Source organism: Heterodontus francisci, chromosome 20 (genome assembly GCF_036365525.1).
Source record: "Heterodontus francisci isolate sHetFra1 chromosome 20, sHetFra1.hap1, whole genome shotgun sequence".
Classification (NCBI taxonomy): Eukaryota; Metazoa; Chordata; class Chondrichthyes; order Heterodontiformes; family Heterodontidae; genus Heterodontus; species Heterodontus francisci.
In genome coordinates this window covers 37,927,761-37,948,916 of record NC_090390.1, presented here as the reverse complement: position 1 = coordinate 37,948,916, position 21,156 = coordinate 37,927,761, and the positions used below count along the sequence as shown (strand labels likewise).

Here is a 21,156-nt window from a genome sequence, read left to right as displayed (position 1 = left end):
TGGCGGGAGGACCTTACACAGTAGCCTTTTCCCATTGAGCCTTTGCGGGGCTGCCCCGAGCTTTAGTGTGTCTCTCAGTACGTAGTCCTGGACCTTGGAATCTTGGAACACTCAGTTGTGGACTAAACCAGCAAGTTTCAGGCAGACCAAAGAGCATCTTTCACCGAGTTGATGGTCCTCCAGCAACAGTTGATTTTTATCTTGGTGTGTCTCTCTGGGAACAGCACATGGAGCACAGACTCCTGTGTTACTGAGCTCCTCGGGATGAACCTCAACAAAAACCACCGCATCTCTTTCCACACCTGCTTTGCAAAGGTACATTCCAGAAGGAGGTGGGTGATGGTCTCTTCCCCACTGCAGCTGCCCTTGAACTTTGTCAGGAGTTCTAATCATTCTTGGACAAAAAGGCAACAATTTCCCATTATCCTCAAGTCCAGTTCACAACCCCCACACTTCATTATCATGCTTGCTGCGCAAAAAACAGATAAACGAAACAGCTTTTCAACAAAAAAAAAGTAAACTTTTAACTGCAGATTTCCCAGCCAGTCTTCCGGCAGGAAAATAAAATTGGAAAAGCGTGGTGCATAAAGGAGAGTCTGAGAAGAAAGATCAGGGCAACTGCCAGCCATGTTTCCCCGTTAACCCACCAACAGGCCTCTGGAAACTACTGGATTCTTGTACAAAAGCCAGCAGATTGTCAGATACACTTGTTAACTACTGTGCCAGATCCAATTTTCTTACCTTGCCATTGTTATCTTTTGGTTGCAAGTCAATGGCTCGAACAATGTAAATCCGCACGATACATTCTTGAGCTCCACTATCCGGCAGTTCAGCAAACTGACGTGGGGGTGTTTGAATACTTGGATCATCACTTAAAGGATAAATTTTGAATGAACCCTATATAACACAGGCAACTGAAGTAATAAACGTTCACACAAACACACTGGACAGACAAATATCACATTGAAATAAATTTAGAATAATTGCAACATTTCATCATTTGTTTTTAAGCAAAATTAAGAACAAAAAAGAAAATCAGCCTTGTTTGCCAAACCATCTTAGACCAGTTGTTAGACTGTGGAGTGCTGCTATATTATAACAGATATGCTAGATTCACCGCACCTCCACCATTTTCCACTTCAGTCTGAAGGAGTCATCATCTCACTCAGCTACTGTTTATAGGTGCTCATCCAAATGAGCATTATTATTTTGTAAACCTGCTCTTGGCAGGTTGTGAAAGGGTTAGTGGTGTTATTAAGATCACAAGCCAAGCCCAATCTTGTTCCTTTGCTCCAGTTTTTGAATGTACCTTTTCTGCATATGGAGGGGCAGACATCTAGCAGGAAGCGTAGCAACACACCTAGAATACCACTCCGATTCCCTCTTCAACTCAGAGAGAAACAAAGGCCAGGATTTCAGGTACTGTTGAGGAAGGACCTGGATATGTATAATGAGGTCCACAAACTTTTTGTGCACTAGCTATAGCCAATTTGACCTTGGGGGGGGGGGGGGGGGGGGGGAGAAGTCGAAACAGGCAGTGATGAAATTACCAGCAGTATTGTGTTAAGTTTGGCAAGGAGCCCATTTGTCCCAGGGATTTTCCCCCAGGTTGCAGGCCTTTTATCACCCAATGTATCCTACAGGGACCAAAGACTCAAGTGTGAGTTAAGCAAAGAGCTTGGAGAATAGGATTCTACTTACATGTTGCTTCATTTTTTGCTGGATGATGTGATATTTTGAATTGGACATGTAAAGGTTTTATGACACTTGATTAATCTTTATGGAGAGGAGTCTACCAAAAGCTTTCTAAGTTAATTTAATTATTCTGCTCCAAGGCTGTCGGTGCAAGATGTATGTGATGTGTTAATTTCAAGAATGACCAACATACATGGTTTGGAACTATAGGACTGATGGTGTGGCTCCTGACTAATGGTAGGCTATCTTGTTTTGGGAATAAGTAGCTTATTCTGTGGTATAATTGGTGGGTGTTTGAGTACAAGACAAATCCATTTCAAATCATTCATTTCTGCTTTTCCCTTTGGGTTATCCTTTAAAAACACAAGAGCATATTGTACCCCATTTTGAATTATATCAGTAATGGGCGAATCAGAAACATTTTGTTTTATTGAGACCGTACTCAACTATGATAGAGATTTCCACCTGGTACTTGTATAATGTACAAGTACAAAGGTAGACATGTCAAGCAGGAATGGGTAAAACGTTTAGATGATGATATTTAGGCAAGCAAGCCATTACCTTAAATTCACCCACAACTGAAGGGTCTTCATCATCTTCTGATTTGCCTCTGAATAGTTTAAAGGTGTCGCAGAAATCAGTCAGCCCTTTGAATTCAGTGACATTCTCCAGTTCTGTAGTATACACCTGTAGTGAGGGAAGTTGAGGAAGCTGACTTAAAGAGAAGAGACATACACACACAAAAAGCACTTTTATCACCAACTAGTCCCACTTCACTTTTTTGCCTGGAAGGCAAAGTCATCTTATCTAGATGCAAGCTGGCGTGGGACTGATTATTGGCAACAGTTAGGGCCAGGTGTAATCTGAAAATATCCAGGCAGTGTCAGCTTTAAAATCATCTCTCAATTGTGTTGACAGCTACATGTCTACAGGCAATGCAAAATGTCAAACACTCTCAATATCAAGTGTAGGCAGAAAACAGACCTTTTGGAATCTAACTGGCAGGGACAATAGTCAGCACAGAAGAGTTCAGGTAATAGATATCAATTCTTATTTGAACATTTAGCACTGTGCTGGTGCATCCATACTGGGGATGATTTCAGAACCGAGTTATGTTACTAGTAAAACCTCCTACTCCAAAGCAAAGCTATTACATTGGAAATTGAGTTACAGTAAAACGAGTGCCTTAAAAATGTCAGAATCTATAATTGCGTGCAGACCAAGGCCCCTTTTTAAAGTAAATTACCTGTTCACAAAATTGTCATGCTCTAATTGCATCATCCTGCCACCAGTGGTGGTATGGTGTTGTCTCAATTTTGCATCTCATCAGCTTGAGCTGCAGAGATACATTTATCCTGTAACCAAATCTATTTTTGAAATAGCTGTAAATCATGGTTTTTTTTTAAATTATAACAAAAATCAAAATTAGGATAGAATGCGTGATTTTACATTCTAAAACAGAAGAAAAATACTGATACTGGAAATCTGAAATAAAAAACGAAAATGCTGGAAACACTCAACGGGTCAGGCAGCAACTGCAAGGAGATAGTTAATGTTTCAGGTCGATGATCTTTCATCAGAACTGGGTCCAATGAAACGGCATCGATCTGAAATGTTAACTGTTGCATTAACTATTTTGCTAGGCACAATGGTCAATCAATAAAACTCTGCAGATTTGCTTGGATTACCAACATTGCCACAAGGTTAACTCTGAACCCACCAATTCCAAGTAGGTCTAGTTGGTTCCAAGATGACAAGTCGCTGGGGCAGTCTTTTGTCTCGACTCCAAGCAGTAATCTGTTGGAGACGGAGCACTGACGCTTTTGAGACCTATCTGATTTTCAATCCAGTAATTTCAATGGGAGCTGATTATACATGCCTTTAGAAGGCTCAAATTATAAATCTAAATCTATAAATTAAAGTATAAAATTTGGGCACTAAACAAAACTAGAATTGACATTTGGCAATTCACGTAGAACACACACAGTAAACTTTAGGATCAGAACAAAATTCCATCAGATTAAACAGTTTCTGAACAGCAGAATGTGAATAATGATGGTGAACTTGAGTCATTCAAAAAAAACCTTAAAAGCAACTAGATCTACAAAGCACTTCAAATGCAGCATTTCAGTTATCAAAAAAATATCAGAAATTGAAAAGAGAGCGCAAAAGTTCAAACTGCAGGAATTCGTAGTTTTCTTCTTAAGAAGTTGAAAGATGTTGCCTAAACGAGCGATTACAGAGGTATGAAGAAAGTTGTCTAAAGCAGGCTGGGAAATAGACTACAGGGAAAGTCAGTAGATGAGCAGTGGCAGACTTTTAAGCAGATATTTCATAACACACAGCAAACATTTATTCCGGTCAGAAGGAAGGACTCGATGAACCACCCTTGGATAACAAAGGAAGTTAAGCAGAGTATCAAAACAAAAACAAAGGTGTACAAATCGGCAAAAGCTAGTGGTAGGCTGGAGGATTGGGAATTTTTTTTTTTTTTTAAGAAAACAGCAGCGGATGACTAAAAAACTAATAAAGAGGGAGAAAATTGATAATGAGAGTAAATTGGCAAGAAATATAAAAACAAACAGTAAGAGCTTCTACGGGTATATGAAAAGGAAAAGAGTAGCTAAAGTGAGTGTGGGACCCTTAGAGGATGAGACTGGGGAAATAATAACAGGGAACAGGGAAATGGCAGATAATTTAAAACAATATTTTGCATCGGTCTTCACGGTGGAGGAAACTATAAACATCCCGACAATAATAGATGAGCAAGGTGTAAATGGGAGGGAGGAACTTGTAACAATCTCTAGCACGAGGGAAAAGGTGCTGGACAAACTGCTGGGACTAAAGGCAGACAAGTCACCAGGACCTGTTGGCCTGCATCCAAAGACTTTAAAAGAAGTGGCTGCAGAGATAGTGGAGGCATTGGTCATAATATACCAAAACTCATTGGATTCCAGTAGGGTACCAGTGGATTGGAAAACCACTAATGTGAGGCCCCTATTCAAGAAAGGAAGGAGACAGAAAGCAGGAAGCTATAGACCAGTTAGCTTAACATTGGGAAAATGCTAGAGTCCATTATTAAGGAAGAAATAGCAGGACATTTAAAAAAACATAATGCAATCAAACAGAGTCAACATGATTTTATGAAAGGGAAATCAAGTTTGAAAAATTTGTTAGAATTCTTGGAGGACATAACAAGCAGAGTGATAAAGGGGAACCGGTAGATGTAGTGTATTTGGATTTTCAGAAGGCGTTCGATAAGGTGCCACATAAAAGGTTATTGCACAAAAAAAGAGCTCAGGGTATTGGGGATAATGTGTTTGAATGGATTGAAGAATGGCTAACACACAGAAGGCAGAGAGTTGGGATCAATGGGTCTTTCTCAGGTTGGAAAGCCGTAACTAGTGGGGTGCCACGAGGATCGGTCCTAGGGCCTCAACTATTTACTATCTATATCAATGACTTGGAGGAAGGGACAGAGTGTAGTGTATCCAAATTTGCTGACGATACAAAAATAGGTGGGAAGGCATGTTGTGATGAGGACACAAAGAATCCGCAAAGGGATATAGATAGGTTAAATGAGTTGGTAAAAACTTGACAGATTGTGTTCAATGTGGGAAAGTGTGAGGTAATCCACTTTGGTAGGAACAATGAAAAGGCTGATTATTTAGATGGAGAAAGACTACAAAATACTGCAGTACAGAGGGATCTTGTACATGAAACACAAAAATTTAGCATGCAGGTGCAGTAAGTAATTAGGAAGGCAAATGGAATTTTGGCTTTTCTTGCTAGGGGATTAGAGTTTCAAAATTAGTAAGTCTTATTACAACTGTACAGGGTGTTGGTGAGGCCACACCTGGAGTACTGTGTACAATTTTGGTCACTGTATTTAAGGAAGGATATACTAGCATTGGAGGCAGTTCAGAAGAGACTCACTAGGCTGATTCCTGGGATGAAGTTGTCGTCTTATCAAGAACGGCTAAACAGATTAGGCCTTTATTCATTGGAGTTTAGAGGAATGGGAGGTGATCTGATTGAAACATATAAGATTTTAAGGGGGCTTGACAGGGTAGATGTTGAGAATATGTTTCCACTGGTGGGGGAATCTCAAACTAGGGGACATAGTTAAATAAGGGGGCACACATTTAAAACTGAGATGCGAAGGAATTTCTTCTGAGGGTGGTGAATCTCTGGAAATCTCTGCCTCAGAGTTGTGGAGGCGAGGTCACTAAATGTATTTAAGGAAGAGGTAGATAGATTTCTGAAATCTCGGGGAGTCGAGGGTTATGCGGAACAGGCCTGAAAGAGGAGTTGAGGCCTGGGTCAGATCAGACATGATCTTATTGAATGGCGGGGCAGGCTTGAGAGGCTGAATGGCCTACTCCTGCTGCTATTTCTTATGTTCTTATGACCATGCATACAAAAATACTCCTACAGACATTAAGTTTCTTTCAGAATGATGATCCGACTTGTTTTTCCTTGACAATGAGTGGTTGCTGTTCACTATGAGGCTAACTAAACATGGCTGTTAGTGCTTAGCTTCCATATTGAAAGTGAATGATTTAAATTTTTAAACACACAATTTCAAAATGCAGAATTCATTCTGCTGAAATGATTTCCTGTAGGGATGGAGAGAAGCTGCAAAGAACTTCATATACATCAGTGCATTCCACACAGCTCCACAATTTTAATTCCTTGCACTCTTTCTCCCCCGCTTCCATTCCTCTGGGGTAACACTGAGAAACAAGGTTTAAGCAACACTAAGCAACAAGGAGAGGGACTCTCTTACTGCATTAGGCTCATGAGAATGCATAAGCCATTTTCATCGAGCTGAATTTTACCAGGCACCACCCGCCCCCCGACATCAGGGGTTGAAAATACCTCTGGGAGAGGCCCGCCACGGGCCTCGACGCCAGGCAAGACCTGCTCCATTTTACCAGCGGCGGCGAGCCCTTATGGCAGACCCCCACTACATGGCAACAGACTTAATTTAAATATTAAAATAAAAGGTTAATTAACAACTAATGATTTATCTTGTAGCAACTGCCGTCCCATGCCAATATTCTGGCCAGTTGCCAGAACTCCCGTGCCTTTCGATCTCTGTTCGGAGATGAGGCGGAACACTGGTTGGGGGTGGGCAGTGGGAAAGAGCGGGGGAGTAGGGTTAGGGACCCTTTGAAGTATCACTGACCTGAAACGTTAACTCTGCTTCTCTCTCCACAGATGCTGCCGGACCTGCTGAGTATTTCCAGCATTTCATGTTTTTATTTCTTAAAGTAACCAGTTTAATACAAAACAAAAAGCACAAGCACGAAACTACATTACCTTTAGTGTATCATAACCTTTCTGAAGATAAGTGCCACATCGCTCAAGTTCGCCTATAGATGCATAAAACTTGCTCCACCAATCGATTGATTCATCCTCCTATATATATATAAAAAGTAAATCTCCTTGACAAAATGACTAATTAAATAAGACAGGCAGTAACTATAGGACATTGAGCTCACATAATAACAGCTGTTGCCAGAGGAACTTGGCTCCCAACTGCACACAGGGAAATGAGGTTTCACCATTATTAGTTAGCATGCATCAGGGAAGGTCCCCGCCAGACAACATGTAAGCCTTGACTATGCTTTGCTGCCTAAGGTAGTGAAGCAAATATGCAAATCTTCCAAGGTTATCTGTTTACTTCTGATCTGACCTTGTAGTACTATCAATGGGGTATAATTTCACAATTTACTAAAATATTTTATAATGCAAACTTATTGAATATTATTCTACAGGGTTCACTTCACAATACAAGTATTTCCTTCCTGATCACTTGGAACAACTTAATTTTTTTTTTTTTAAATTCTCCTCTCGTGTTCTTGCCCCTTCTATCCAGAAGGAGGGGATTCATAGTGGGATTATTTCCCAAGGGCAATAGCCTTCCATGATCCCACCAAAATGGCTGTCCTTCATACAAGGTCTGGATAGTGAACCCACGTGACTGTGTGCCCATCACATTCAAAGCTTAATCTTTTCGTCAGCATCAAGCTTCCAGCACGTTTCATGGGATAGCCAACAGCAGAAACTCCAGCTATTTCCACATTCTTCAGTCTAGGTAATACATTCACCTTTATCTGGCCAAGTTGAACTCATTCAGCAAACACCTGGAATCCTGGTCTGTATAAACTTAGTGCAATGCCATAGATGTATCCAGTAAAACACCGAGGGACAGGGTGGGGGGGGGGGTTGGTGGCTGGGGAGGGAAGCAATTTTATTCTATATTTGATATTTGGGTATCTGATAATCCAATTTCTCCATCAATAAAACTTTAAAAACTCATCTACACTACAGAAAATGTGACTGAAAGCACACTGGATGGCTCCATTTCCAAGCCATACAGACCAGGATGGTTACAGTTCCCGGCTTGGTTTTTCCCTAGTTAATTTACCTGGGGCCCTTTGGGTTAGGGGGAAGAAAAAAGACCTGCCTGAGTTTACGCTTCTACTTGCGATCCAGAAATTCCTACTGCAAGCACTCCTGTTTGGACCGTAGCCATGGACACAATATAGATTAGGAAATCCCTAATCTATACCATTTTTGTGATCAACAGATGTGCTCCAGAGTCAGACAGTTTACCGGCACTCACATGGGGAAGGTACCAAATGACAACTGTCACTTGTGGAACAAATATCTGTGAGGAGCTTAAACACTTGGTATGGGGGAAAAAGAAGAAAATTGGCAAGACACAAAACTGAAAAAGTCAGACGTGTCAATAATACCTCAAAAATTGAGGCAACGTTAAAATATTCCCCTTAGTATTGTTACAAAAGGAAATAAACTAGTGCCTTTTAATTACACCTTGCATTTAACCAAGTAAAAAACAAAATCAAAATTAGACTTACCTTTGGGGCCTGTTCACAGCATCGAATTGTTTATCGATATCACATTGAGAATGGTGGAAAGAAAGCGGAACATCAAATTTAGTGATCAGAATAGTGAAAGTTCTTCAATTCAAATGGCTACCATACAGTTCTAGGGAGGAAAGAGTAATCAGAACCATCTTTTGTTTCAGGAGAGAGGGCTTCATTATGGATAAACCCACCAAGAGAAGACTCCTAAAGCACACGTTTATTACATACCTCTTCAGGAAATCAACTTTAGATTAATCAACGTTTAGATATTATTTAACTATGCCCTGATTCTTGTGTCATGATTCAATGCCAAGAGACTACCATTTATTAAAATTTCTGGTTTTAGTTAGTGCTGTTTTTTTTCCTCATCAGTTGGATTTAAGTTGCTGGGAGGAATAAATAATAATGTAGGTATCTGCTAAGATGAAGGTATGTAATGAACAAGTATTGGTTAGTATCACCATATTCAACTCCAAAAAAAAGGAATTCACTTGCAATACAAACTTATGTACTGATCATGCATGAGGTTCTGTAAAGCTGTTTAATGACAGGGAATGGAACAGAAATTATCACCCGATTTAGAGTTCAGGCACAAATCCAAAAGTTTCAAATTTCCTCCAGGGGATTTAGAGACACCATCTCTATCTATCAGCCTACACAGCCTTCACTGAACTTTTTAAACCCACACAGCATTATTAACATGTGAAGGCACAGTTTTCAAACTACTTACTGTTTCAAAATACAGTACCATTGAACAGCACATTATACATACCTGAGAAGATCGAAAGGCAGCCAGTCCTGCAGAATCTTTCATATCAGGGGGCACCATCTTTATTTTTTTCAATAAGGAAAGATAAGGATTTTAACAATGCTGTATAGTTTAAAGATGGCCTTTATTTGACTTTTTTTTGCCAAAGACCTGTAGTCTGTGTAGGCTAGCATAGGAGATATTGTGTCATTGTCAAAGCAAAAGATTTTATGATCAACTGTACGTAAATGAGATTTGGGAGTAGATTTGCATCTGTACATGAATAGAGAAAGTTTTTTGAAAAAAAAAATGAAATCTTTTACGATCACATCAAGCAGTGTCTGCCAATAACTAGCTTTCTATGGGATACTCAGCATTAACCAAGGAGGTTCCACACTAGGGGTTTCATTTTATGATACACACCAGTATTAAACTCATCTATGCCAAAACAAAATTCTGCATTTTAGGTGAAGGTCTATCACACACAAAAAGATTACAACTGCTTTCAGAGATTTTTTTTTTGTACTTAAATGTGCCAATCCATTCTGTGAAGAGCTTGTTAAAACAGATTTCTCAAGCTTTAGCTTTGAAGATCCTCCAAGCAAACCCCACAATGAAGTAAACCAGATGTGAAATAAAATCATGAAGCTCAGAAGAGCATTCTTATTGGAAATATGGCATTGTAGTACCTCTTGCATAATGTTCACAGCAGCATTACAGTTACCATATGAAGCAACAGAAAGAATTGAAAATAAGGAAATTAAACCTACAACAAGGGCAGCAACTCCAGTAAACACAGGTTGTCGATTCTAAAGCTGGTTATAAAAGGTTTTTTTCTTTTACGTATTTTGGGAATAATTTTAATTTGGACTAAGCTTTAATTGATAATTCTGATTGGTGAATTGAACCCTGTGGGACACCACTACCCACTAGGGCAGCACAGTGGTGCAGTGGTTAGCACTGCAGCCTCAGCTCCAGGGACCCGGGTTCAATTCTGGGTACTGCCTGTGCGGAGTTTGCAAGTTCTCCCTGTGACCACGTGGGTTTTCGCCGGGTGCTCCGGTTTCCTCCCACCGCCAAAGACTTGCAGGTGATAGGCCATTGTAAATTGCCCCTAGTGTAGGTAGGTGGTAGGGAATACGGGATTACTGTAGGGTTAGTATAAATGGGTGTTTCTTGGTCGGCACAGACTCGGTGGGCCAAAGGACCTGTTTCAGTGCTGTACCTCTAAAATAAAAAAAAATAAAAAATTATCAGGGATCAAGTAGCCAGAATCTTTAGTGAAAATTGCTGGTTACTGGCAGACAGTGGCGACGAGAAAATGAATGCAGCAGATACAAACACTACCATAATTTCATGTAACATACAGTGGTAGAAAAATATCCAGTATAGCCACCTAAACCCTGAGTATTGCCATCTCTTTATAATCACTTTCCATACATACATGCAGTGCTGATGGAGTAGTCATTTTGACGACTGCTTTGTTCATACTATCTACAAACTGAAAGTTAGAATGCATTGTGAGTGTTCCTTCTTGTGTGGGTTAGAAAATTATACTCTTGACCCATGCCACTCACTCGAGCAATATTACAAAATTTTCATCCACAAAGAGATTACAGATTGCACAGATTACATAGTGGGCCTAGCAACACAGCAAACATAGTATCTGTAAAATAATAGAAGTACATTATGCAATCCAAGCATACAAAAACAAATAGAATCCAGGCCATTGCATCAAAAAGAGACCCAACTCAGGTTTGTGGTACAATTGTTAAGAACTGGTCTTCGAAACGTTTAATCCAATTTGTCAACAATCTGTGCATCATGATTTACCTGAAGCTTTCCATAGTGTTTGGATTGAACAGTACTTGTACATGGATTATATAAGATTACTAAACTTAAACAAATCACGTCCTGTAGCTTCCCATTACTTCATCTGATCAATTCACAAAGAGATTTTAATCCTGAGCAGCTTGTGTCCCCACAGACGATTCAAATTACTTTTTTGGTTTTGTGGGGATAAGATGCGATCTCAGGAAGTTCAGTTAAAGATCAAACTTTTGAATGACTTTTCAGGTCATTAACAAAATGAAGTGCATTACCTGTGATTCAAGGAGGGGCTTTTGGTTATCTTCTACATCAATGACACAATCACGAGCACTTGAAAGTAGAGATGCTGTGTGAAATGAAGAAATCAGGATTACATCAGCACACTAGCAATTTTAGAAAAAGAGGTAATGCCATGAAAGCATATCCAGACACAATAGTGAGCACAATACATTCAAAAAATATACTACACATTTAAAAACACAATATCTTAATTTTTTTTAAAAACATGGCTCAGAGACCACGCTTCAAAAATGATCCACAAGTCTTAAAGCACTTTGGAACATGCAGAGGTCTGTGAAAGGTGCTACACAGAGATCCAAGTTTGTCCTCTACACCAAAACGAAGTTTCCCACCAAATGCACGAGGTTGCAATTTTTTTTAAAATTTTATATAGAAAACACTGGAAAATACCTTTTGATTGCATTCCAACAGTCTCTTTTGCAGCATATGGATCAATCCGATACGCTTGCAGAGAATGAATTGTGCACTGTCCGACTACTGGTTTACGTCCAAATGGCCTGTGGTCAATTACCTTGATGACTATAGGAGGGGTGTACATTTCTTCTTTTGGAAGCAGCTAGAACCAAGATCAGAAATGACAAGAGTATAGATTTTTTCAGGTGCATCTATTCAATGATAATAGTTACTTGCTACAGTCCAAATTCATTCTTGGATATCAACCATTTTCAAGTACCAGAATGGTAATTATGTTCAAAATAAATTTTTGATGGTAAATTTGCTCTGAAGATTATCTTTCCTCAGCCTTCAGTGGCATCTTAATTGCCCAACACTTGCTCAGATTTGTGACCAATTTTATCTTTTGACAATGGGCTGGATTTTAAGAGCTCAGCAGCGAGCTCAAATAATGGTGGCTCCCAATCACCTGGAGGGGGCGGGCTGTCCGTTGCTGGTGATGGAGTCAGCTGTCTGTATACAGGCGCTGGTGCCATTTTAAAGGGCAGCCATCCCTGCCGGCACATTAAAATTTTTAAAGAAGTAACGCCCCTAAAATTAAATTTATAACTCCCTTTCCCACCCCCTCCCCCCAATAACAATTACAGTAACATTTGCCCCCCCCCCCCCCCCCAAAACCCTTACCTTTTACATCTGATCTTCCCCCACCAAGCTGCACAAAGTTTAAGGTCAATCTTTCCCACCATCCCCTTCACCCATTACGTATAATTGACCCCATTTCTCCCCCCCTGCACCACTGAAAATCTTACCACCTCCCCACCAGTGTGGTGCCACATTTCCCCCGACGGGGATATGGGGGCGCGGGGGTGCTGGCTGCCCCGAGGATTGCAGCAGACCCTTAAGATCACAGTTAAGTCTATTTAAATGTATTCATTTTGTTGATTTGAATATTTTAATTGAGGTCCTGTTGCCCATAGGTGGGGGGCCGCCATGGAGCCTCACCGCTGCTGGCAGTATCAGGCCAGGCCTTCATTGCATCAAGGTCCATGGCGGGCCTCATTCGAAGCCATCTTTAGGTACTCAGCCAACCACCCCCCCCAACCCCCCCACAGAATGATACCTGGGGGAGAACAAAATCCAGCCCATTGTTCTGCAATCACATCTTTATTGACTGACCTGTTTCCAAAACCAGCCTGCCCCTTAGTATAAAAACCAACAGTTAAACATATGGTATTAATTTAACCCGATTATTCTACACAATAAACAACACACATTTGAGATACAAGATCTTAAACATTTTTGAAATTTCTTGAACCTTTCAAAACAAATAGAATTTCCAAGTAACTGACCAGTGTGCTCATCGAGTAAAGACCAGGCAGCCACAACATGCTTTGGATAGGAGTGTGAAATTCCTTCATCATTTTAGCAAAAGCGTCATTTTGCACCATGTAAACTTTCTTGCGAAATGATCAGAAGTAGGAATCTTTCCTCAATCGTTATTAGCTGCCTAAGTACATTACTGAGAAGGATACTGGACATGTAGCTATTGAAACAGGTATTCCTGCACTGCCTAGTAACAGGTTAATCCTGCCCGAGTATACGTTATTCCAACTCGAATAAAAGAGAGCAGTGTCATCCATAGCAAGAGTTTTGTTAAATGCTTAAAATATTAATGTTCGCATAAATTATGCAATAAACACTTCAGTTTATGTTGCATAAGTTACACTCATTTACATTAGATGCCATTTTATTAGTGGCACAGTGTAAACTAAAGCATTATAGTTTCAGCCAATTCCACCTTTACACAGAACTGTGACAATGGAGTGGTCCAAATCAAAGAGCTTGGTGCTAATTCTAAAACAATGCAGGATAAATAGCACAATTAATTATAATTTTATATACAGATGACAATTGGTATCTTACTGTACTAAATATTTCACAGATCTTGGAGGTAAGTTTGGCAAGTTTCGGGAACCTTGGATAACGCGGAATATTGTCAAAAAGAAAAAGGAAGCAATTGTAAGGGCTGGAAGGCTAGGAACAGACGAATCCCTTGAGGAATATAAAGACAGTAGGAAGGAACTTAAGCAAGGAGTCAGGAGGGCTAAAAGGGGTCATGAGAAGTCATTGGCAAACAGGATTAAGGAAAATCCCAAGGCTTTTTATACGTATATAAAGAGCAAGAGAGTAACCAGGGAAAGGGTTGGCCCACTCAAGGACAGAGAAGGGAATCTGTGTGTGGAGCCAGAGGAAATGGGCGAGGTACTAAATGAGTACTTTGCATCAGTATTCACCAAGGAGAAGGACTTGGTGGATGATGAGCCTAGGGAAGGGAGTGTAGATAGTCTCAGTCATCTTATTATCAAAAAGGAGGAGGTGTTGGTGTCTTGCAAAGCATTAAGGTAGATAATCCTCAGGGCCTGATGGGATCTACCCCAGAATACTGAGGGAGGCAAGGGAAGAAATTGCTGGGGCCTTGACAGAAATCTTTGCATCCTCATTGGCTACAGGTGAGGTCCCAGAGGACTGGAGAATAGCCAATGTTGTTCCTTTGTTTAAGAAGGGTAGCAAGGATAATCCAGAAAATTATAGGCTGGTGAGTCTTATGTCAGTGGTAGGGAAATTATTAGAGAGGATTCTTTGGGACAGGATTTACTCCCATTTGGAAACAAATGAACTTATTAGCGAGAGGCAGCATGGTTTTGTGAAGGGGAGGTCGTGTCTCACTAACTTGATTGAATTTTTTGAGGAAGTGACGAAGATGATTGATGAAGGAAGGGCAGTGGATGTTAACTATATGGACTTCAGTAAAGCCTTTGACAAGGTCCCTCATAGCAGACTGATACAAAAGGTGAAGTCACATGGGATCAGAGGGGAGCTGGCAAGATGGATACAGAACTTGCTTGGTCATAGAAGACAGAGGGTAGCAGTGGAAGGGTGCTTTTCTAAATGGGGGGATGTGACTAGTGGTGTTCCGCAGGGATCAGTGCTGAGACCTTTGCTGTTTGTAGTATGTATAAATGATTTGGAGGAAAATGTAGCTGGTCTGATTAGTAAGTTTGCGGACGACACAAAGGTTGGTGGAGTTGCGGATTGTTGGAGGATACAGCAGGAAACAGATCGGTTGGAGACTTGGTCGGAGAAATGGCAGATGGAGTTTAATCCGGACAAATGTGAGATAATGCATTTGGAAGATCTAATGCAGGTGGGAAGTATACAGTAAATGGCAGACCCCTTAGGAGTATTGACAGGCAGAGAGATCTGGGCGTACAGGTCCACAGGTCACTGAAAGTGGCAACACAGGTGGATAAGGTAGTCAAGAAGGCATTCGGCATGCTTGCTTTCATCGGTCGGGGCATAGAGTATAAAAATTGGCAAGTCATGCTGCAGCTGTACAGAACTTTAGTTAGGCCACACTTAGAATGTTGCGTGCAATTCTGGTCGCCACACTACCAGAAGGATGTGGAGGCCTCGGAGAGGGTACAGAATAGGTTTACCAGGATGTTGCCTGGTCTGGAGGGCATTAGCTATGAGGAGAGGTTGGATAAACTTGGATTGTTTTCACTGGAACGACGGAGGTGGAGGGGCGACATGATAGAGGTTTACAAAGTTATGAGCGGCATGGACAGAGTGGATAGTCAGAAGCTTTTTCCCAGGGTGGAAGAGCCAGTTACTAGGGGACATAGGTTTAAGGTGAGAGGGGCAAAGTTTAGAGGGGATGTGCGAGGCAAGTTCTTTACACAGAGGGTGGTGAGTGCCTGGAAATTGTTGCCGGGGGAGGTGGTGGAAGCAGGTACCATAGAGACATTCAAGAGGCATCTTGACAAATACATGAATAGGATGGGAATAGAGGGATACGGACCCCAGAAGTGCAGAAGGTTTTAGTTTAGGCAGGCATCAAGATCGGCGCAGGCTTGGAGGGCCGAATGGCCTATTCCTGTGCAGTACGGTTCTTTGTTCTTTTGTAACCAGAATTTAGTTGGGACACTACACTATTGCATTATATGCAGTAAAAGTGGTCATATAGTACCAATTCAATGATGTAAAGGGATCTACAGCATGCTGTCCTTGAGGATGATTTAGTATACAAATACATACCACTTTCATAAAGAGAACAGAGCTGGGAAAGTTTGGGCATTTCTTAAGGCTCTTGATCACTGCTGATTCTAAATACTCGCCACCACATTCCACAATGAGACTTGGGGAAGCAACAGCAGCCAACTGGTAGCTCTTCATGTTCCGCAACCCCCATGTTAGGATCTGTAACAATACTTCAGTTAAATCACCCGCACAACACTTTGATTAGTCAACTCATTCACTCTGCCTTTTGTTGATGACATAAATAGTTATTTCAAACAATCGCTTATAAATTATAAAGCAACATAATGGCCTGGATTTTGCTACATTAACAGCAGCGAGGATGTCAACTCTCAGTGTTATTACTGGGTAAAACTGACAGCAACTTCTGGTGTCCACACATCCACAGTTACATACAGAAATTCAGAAGTTGCTGTCAGTGATATCCTGCTCCGCGATAGGCTGCGCTATTGCAGTCTTGGCTGGCAGATGGTAGAGGTCACTGCCATGGCGTCAACTTGGGCTAATTTTCCACTGTTCTCAGTTTCAACAAGGACAACATTTTCAATCGTTTTCCCAATCAGGAGTATCTGAGTTTTTAAAATGGCGAAGCAAGAACAGCCACTCTGGCCCGGACAAAAAAAAATTAAGTGTGGTGTTCCATTCCTCTGAAACAAATTTAAAAAAAAAAAAAATCTGCAACTTTAAGTAGCTTTAGTCTTTTGCTCTTATATTTTCCGTAATCCCATTTGCATGACAATCTTGATTTCTCTACTTGTACAATGATTTAAATGCAAGTTACACTTTAAAAAAAAAACTTTCTACTTTACTATTTGAGTGTGTCAGTGGAGATTCTTCAATGATTGGTTGCCCTGCTCACATACACGACAGATCCCCTGTAGAGGGCACCAAATTCAAACAGGCGCTGGAAAAAGGGGAAGACTTTTCTGAGCAGACGGCCAAAAGTCTGCAGGCAACCGTGTGAGGGGTAAACAGCAAAAGCCGCAGCTTCACTGCTCATAGCAAAACCTAGGCCCTAGCCAATTACTAACAGAAAACATTTTGTGCCTCAGAAACTCAACAATTGCTGAAACGCATTCAGAAATTAATTTTGAACATATCTGGAAATCCAAACACATCTCCTTTCGAGCAGCGAAGAAACACATTTGCACATTTATGAAAATTGTTCCAGTACTTAGAAATTAGTTCAAGGTAAAATGTAACAATTTTATCTCTAAAGTAACAAGATGTATTTGAGCAGAATATTAAATAAAGATGAAATATGCACTAGCAGCACATAGTCAAAGTAACAATGGCTCGTGCCTCTTGAAAGCCAAGCAAACCCTCATCAATGCTGAATAAAAATGATCCAGGAGCAATGATACTCACTTCAATTGCAGTAAGCTGCACTACTGGTCTGATGCCATGTGGCACCATGTACAGTACACCTGACCTGACTGGAGGAAGAATTGGCAAATTAGATCCATCAGGCTGTTGGAATGAAAAGGAAAAGTTAAAATTGTTAGAGTAGATAAATTACTATTAGAGTAAAAAGATTGCAGCACTTATAAATCAATCTACAGTCAGCCAGCAAGACACCCCAGATTATTTTAAGGAAGTTTAGTAATTCTCACATGAAGGCCAAGAAAACTGGGTGGGATGTAGAGTGTGAACAGCTACAAGGAGTGAATAGTACAACCAAAGCCAGTCAGGCAAGCTGGAGACTTCAGCTTGGATGACAGAGGGGTTTTAAGGCAATTGGCCATCGGGCCTATTCCTGAATCTACCAACAGGTTTTACAATGGCGAGGTAGAGTTTGCCTTTTACTTGCAATTGGTGAGACATTTGTGCAGATAGAAAGGGGGAGTGGACAGAAATTTTTCCAAGTTTTTGACTACTGATCAAACAGTGAACATCAAAGCAATCAAAACTCAGACATGAGATTGCAGACGAAAAGATATAAATAGGAAGGAGTGTTTCTGGCACAGCAACACTAGCGTTGCAAAGAAAAAGTTACAGTATGTATTTACTTCATGCACCAAACACCACCAGAGCTGCAGAAAACACCATATGTTATTGTACTGGCAAAGTATAAAGATATTCCAATATATTTACTTTATCTTTCAGTATTAGTTCAGCAGCAACAAGGAGCTCCCCGCATTTCTTTGTTCCATTCATTACTGGGTACCAGAGGAGTTTGGGGGTCATTTCTGTTTCTGGATTCAGCTTCACCATTGGGGGACAGGCACATCTGCCTAAAAATTCATCTTTTCCCTGTCAGAACAGACTTCAAGTTAACAAATTTAAAATCTTTCACTTCCCCTCAGACAAAACACACAATCCAATCAAACCAAACCAAAATTTAACTAATACGTACAACTTGGTCTTCATCATACATTTCAATCATCACATTTGGTGGATTTTTAATTAGGGTCTCAGGGCTGCCATAGATATCAATATCATTGATGATAAGGGTCTGGTCCCAGGTTGGGTTCAGAGTGGATTTGACAACTTCGGTTGTCTTGCTTTGATGAAGAAATGAAACATGAGCATATGGATCTGCAAAAATAGAGTAACAGTTTTTACTTCAAAAAGTGAACACACATTAGGGGCTATTAGGTAATCTGAGCAAAGACCAGAGTGCGTGTGGATTGAACTTTGGGAAAAAGGTGCAGCCGGTGATTTTGATAGATTGGAAAATCACAGGCCAAATCCATTGCTTTTCAAGCTGCATGCCTCGGTGATAAACTGAAGGCCCTATTGATGAGAAGCCAACATAAAAAGCTAAAGTTTTTTTTTGACCATATTTCACTAAAAAACAAAAGTGCAATAGAATGAGTGAAATCAAAATGAATAGCTACACAAATGAGCAGATTCAAAATTTCAAAACAAGCGCAACCTTGAATGATTTACAACTACCTTAATTGATGCCTGCAATTGTCTTGAGCTTATTGCTGACATTTTATACAACACTGCACCCGCTTCATTCTATGCACCTTGGAAGGCTGCTGACTGCAGTTAAAGCACAACAGTTGCTCTCAGCACCTCTGGGCGAGGAAGAGTGCAAGGCAAGGGAAAACAAAAAGAAACAAGGTGCTCCGTCCTGATTGCTATCCAGTGGCTTGTGTTACAAAGTGCCTTTATGCAGAAGTTGAGTGAGGACAGGGTCATGCTTGGCTAGGACACCACCCTCGCATCAGTGGTTAAAAGGCTTGCTGACAATGCACTGTCCAGGCTTGCATGAAAAATGGTCACTTAGGCCAGATACCACACACCAGCACATCTAACAACTTAGAAAACCCAAAAGCTGTCAATTCAAGCGGTCCCAAAGCATCAATCTATGACATGTAGTTACACACACTGTAGTGACGCATGGCCTTCTGATAACTTCAGCTGCAGGTGTACGCAACACTTCACTTACATAGTATAAGTTTGAGGAAAAATTGAAGGATTTTGACAAGAGGCACCCTTCTTCACGATGGGCTGGGGCACTGAAAGAATTCCCACCCACAGTGGCATTCAATCTTGGATAGTATGTAGGAACCGGATGTACGGCTGGGCTTTTTTTTTATTGTCTGCCAACACAAACATGTAGACACTGTCCACAAATGCTGACCATTTGGTGAAAGACACAAAGTTGATGTGCATCATGAGTTAATGCCATCAGGACAGATGGGGAGGAAGTTAGACGGGCTGAGGAGGGGGAAAAACAGGATTAGGGAAAATTTGCAATTGCCGCCGATTTGCACAATATTCCTCCTCATAATACTGCCTTCCCTCGAAAACATCCCAGACTAATTTGCAGCAAAAGATGTACAGCTGGATAGTGGCCGTCAGCCTCCAGCAGATACTATCAAATATTGGAGACGGTTCACTACTTATAACGAAGTAGTCAGTACAGATGGACAGCAGCCCACTAAACACTGCAACTTTATATGAAGAGGCCAGACCAAAACTTCTACCTGTTGATATTTATGGTTGTTTCCCCCTTGTTGGGCATTAAAGAGCAGGCGTCTTTGGACTCTGGCATTATCTACAGCTTTTAATCACCTTTATCTGTACAGCAGGTACTTGCTGAACACTAGTATTTCCTGTACAAGCTTTCTCAACCCAGTTTCAGTAGTTATTGTTCAGGTCATCTGTAGGTCAGCCTTCAATAATTGACCAGAGTTCAAAGCATTTAACTCTTCTTTTGTCAACACCATTTTAATTCAACAAATTGTTCTTTTTTTTTTGAAAGCACAGGAAAATCTGGATGTTTATTAGATTAATTTTATAAATGCATCTAGAAAATAATTCTCAACTACTGCCACATAATTGTCTAGAATTGAGTTCGAGCACAAACTGAAATTTACAGCAGTACTGCATTTGCATTGGACCCGAGAGAAATGCAACAACTTCAGACAGTTGCAACAGTGGCACTTGAATCTAGATATTCAAAATCTAAAAGATATGGACTGAATTTACTCCAGGTGTCAGACCATTGCAGAAATCATGACTGGAAAAGTCTGCTCAACTATTTAGGTTCAGGTCATTTGCACGGCACTGCTCTGCCCCTGAATGGATCTTACACTGGGATTGACTGGTTGAAACAGGAGCATAATTGGACATACAACAGCCCCATTACCAGCAGCAGGGCCTATTGGAGAGCAGCCAGAAAGCTCAAAGGTTGCATGCAGGGGATCAATAAGTTAGTCACATTCTTTCTCCTTTTATCTTTGAAATGCTGCTGGGGGAGCCCTGTAGACCTTCTGGTCTGCAGAGGGTACCAACACAATACCCACCAGCTTTGAGACCCCGCTGCTTGGGAGAAGTGAATGAAACAGGATGGCCACAAACACCTCCTCCTGCTTCATTAACATCCTTACAGTGGGTCTGCCCCTATAGCAGGTTATCCTAGAAATCCCAGGCTGATTGGAATGGTGGCACAGATCTGATGCAATGAGTCTCCAGTCCCATTTCTTTCTCCCTTGACCTGGGAACTGATACAACCCCAGGCTCACCCTGTAACCTTGATAATACTATATGGAAACATCTATAACAACTTCACTGAGGATTTAGACAAAACACACACTTTTAAAAAGATCCTGAATTAAAGGATTGGAGTTAAGCAATCAAAATTTCTGCAGAGTTGTGGTTGAACTCTCGTGCTTTCTATTTTTACTACAGTATATCCATCTCCTTTCTGCAGCATTAATTGTTAGAGAATTTATT

General features: G+C 40.8%; 1 protein-coding gene across 1 annotated transcript in view; it reads right to left on the bottom strand.

Moving 5' to 3' along the window:
- LOC137380583 (myoferlin-like) overlaps positions 1-21,156 on the bottom strand; it is a 270,863-nt gene that overhangs the window by 115,940 nt on the left and 133,767 nt on the right. Inside the window, exons 33-44 of the mRNA XM_068052623.1 lie at positions 18,320-18,501; positions 18,058-18,216; positions 17,332-17,433; positions 15,964-16,125; positions 11,863-12,028; positions 11,445-11,518; positions 10,787-10,843; positions 9,367-9,423; positions 8,586-8,594; positions 7,021-7,119; positions 2,257-2,382; positions 742-897 (exon numbers count right to left, since the gene is read on the bottom strand). Coding sequence (XP_067908724.1) covers positions 742-897; positions 2,257-2,382; positions 7,021-7,119; positions 8,586-8,594; positions 9,367-9,423; positions 10,787-10,843; positions 11,445-11,518; positions 11,863-12,028; positions 15,964-16,125; positions 17,332-17,433; positions 18,058-18,216; positions 18,320-18,501 — 1,349 coding nt within the window. The remainder of the gene's footprint in view (positions 1-741; positions 898-2,256; positions 2,383-7,020; positions 7,120-8,585; positions 8,595-9,366; positions 9,424-10,786; positions 10,844-11,444; positions 11,519-11,862; positions 12,029-15,963; positions 16,126-17,331; positions 17,434-18,057; positions 18,217-18,319; positions 18,502-21,156) is intronic.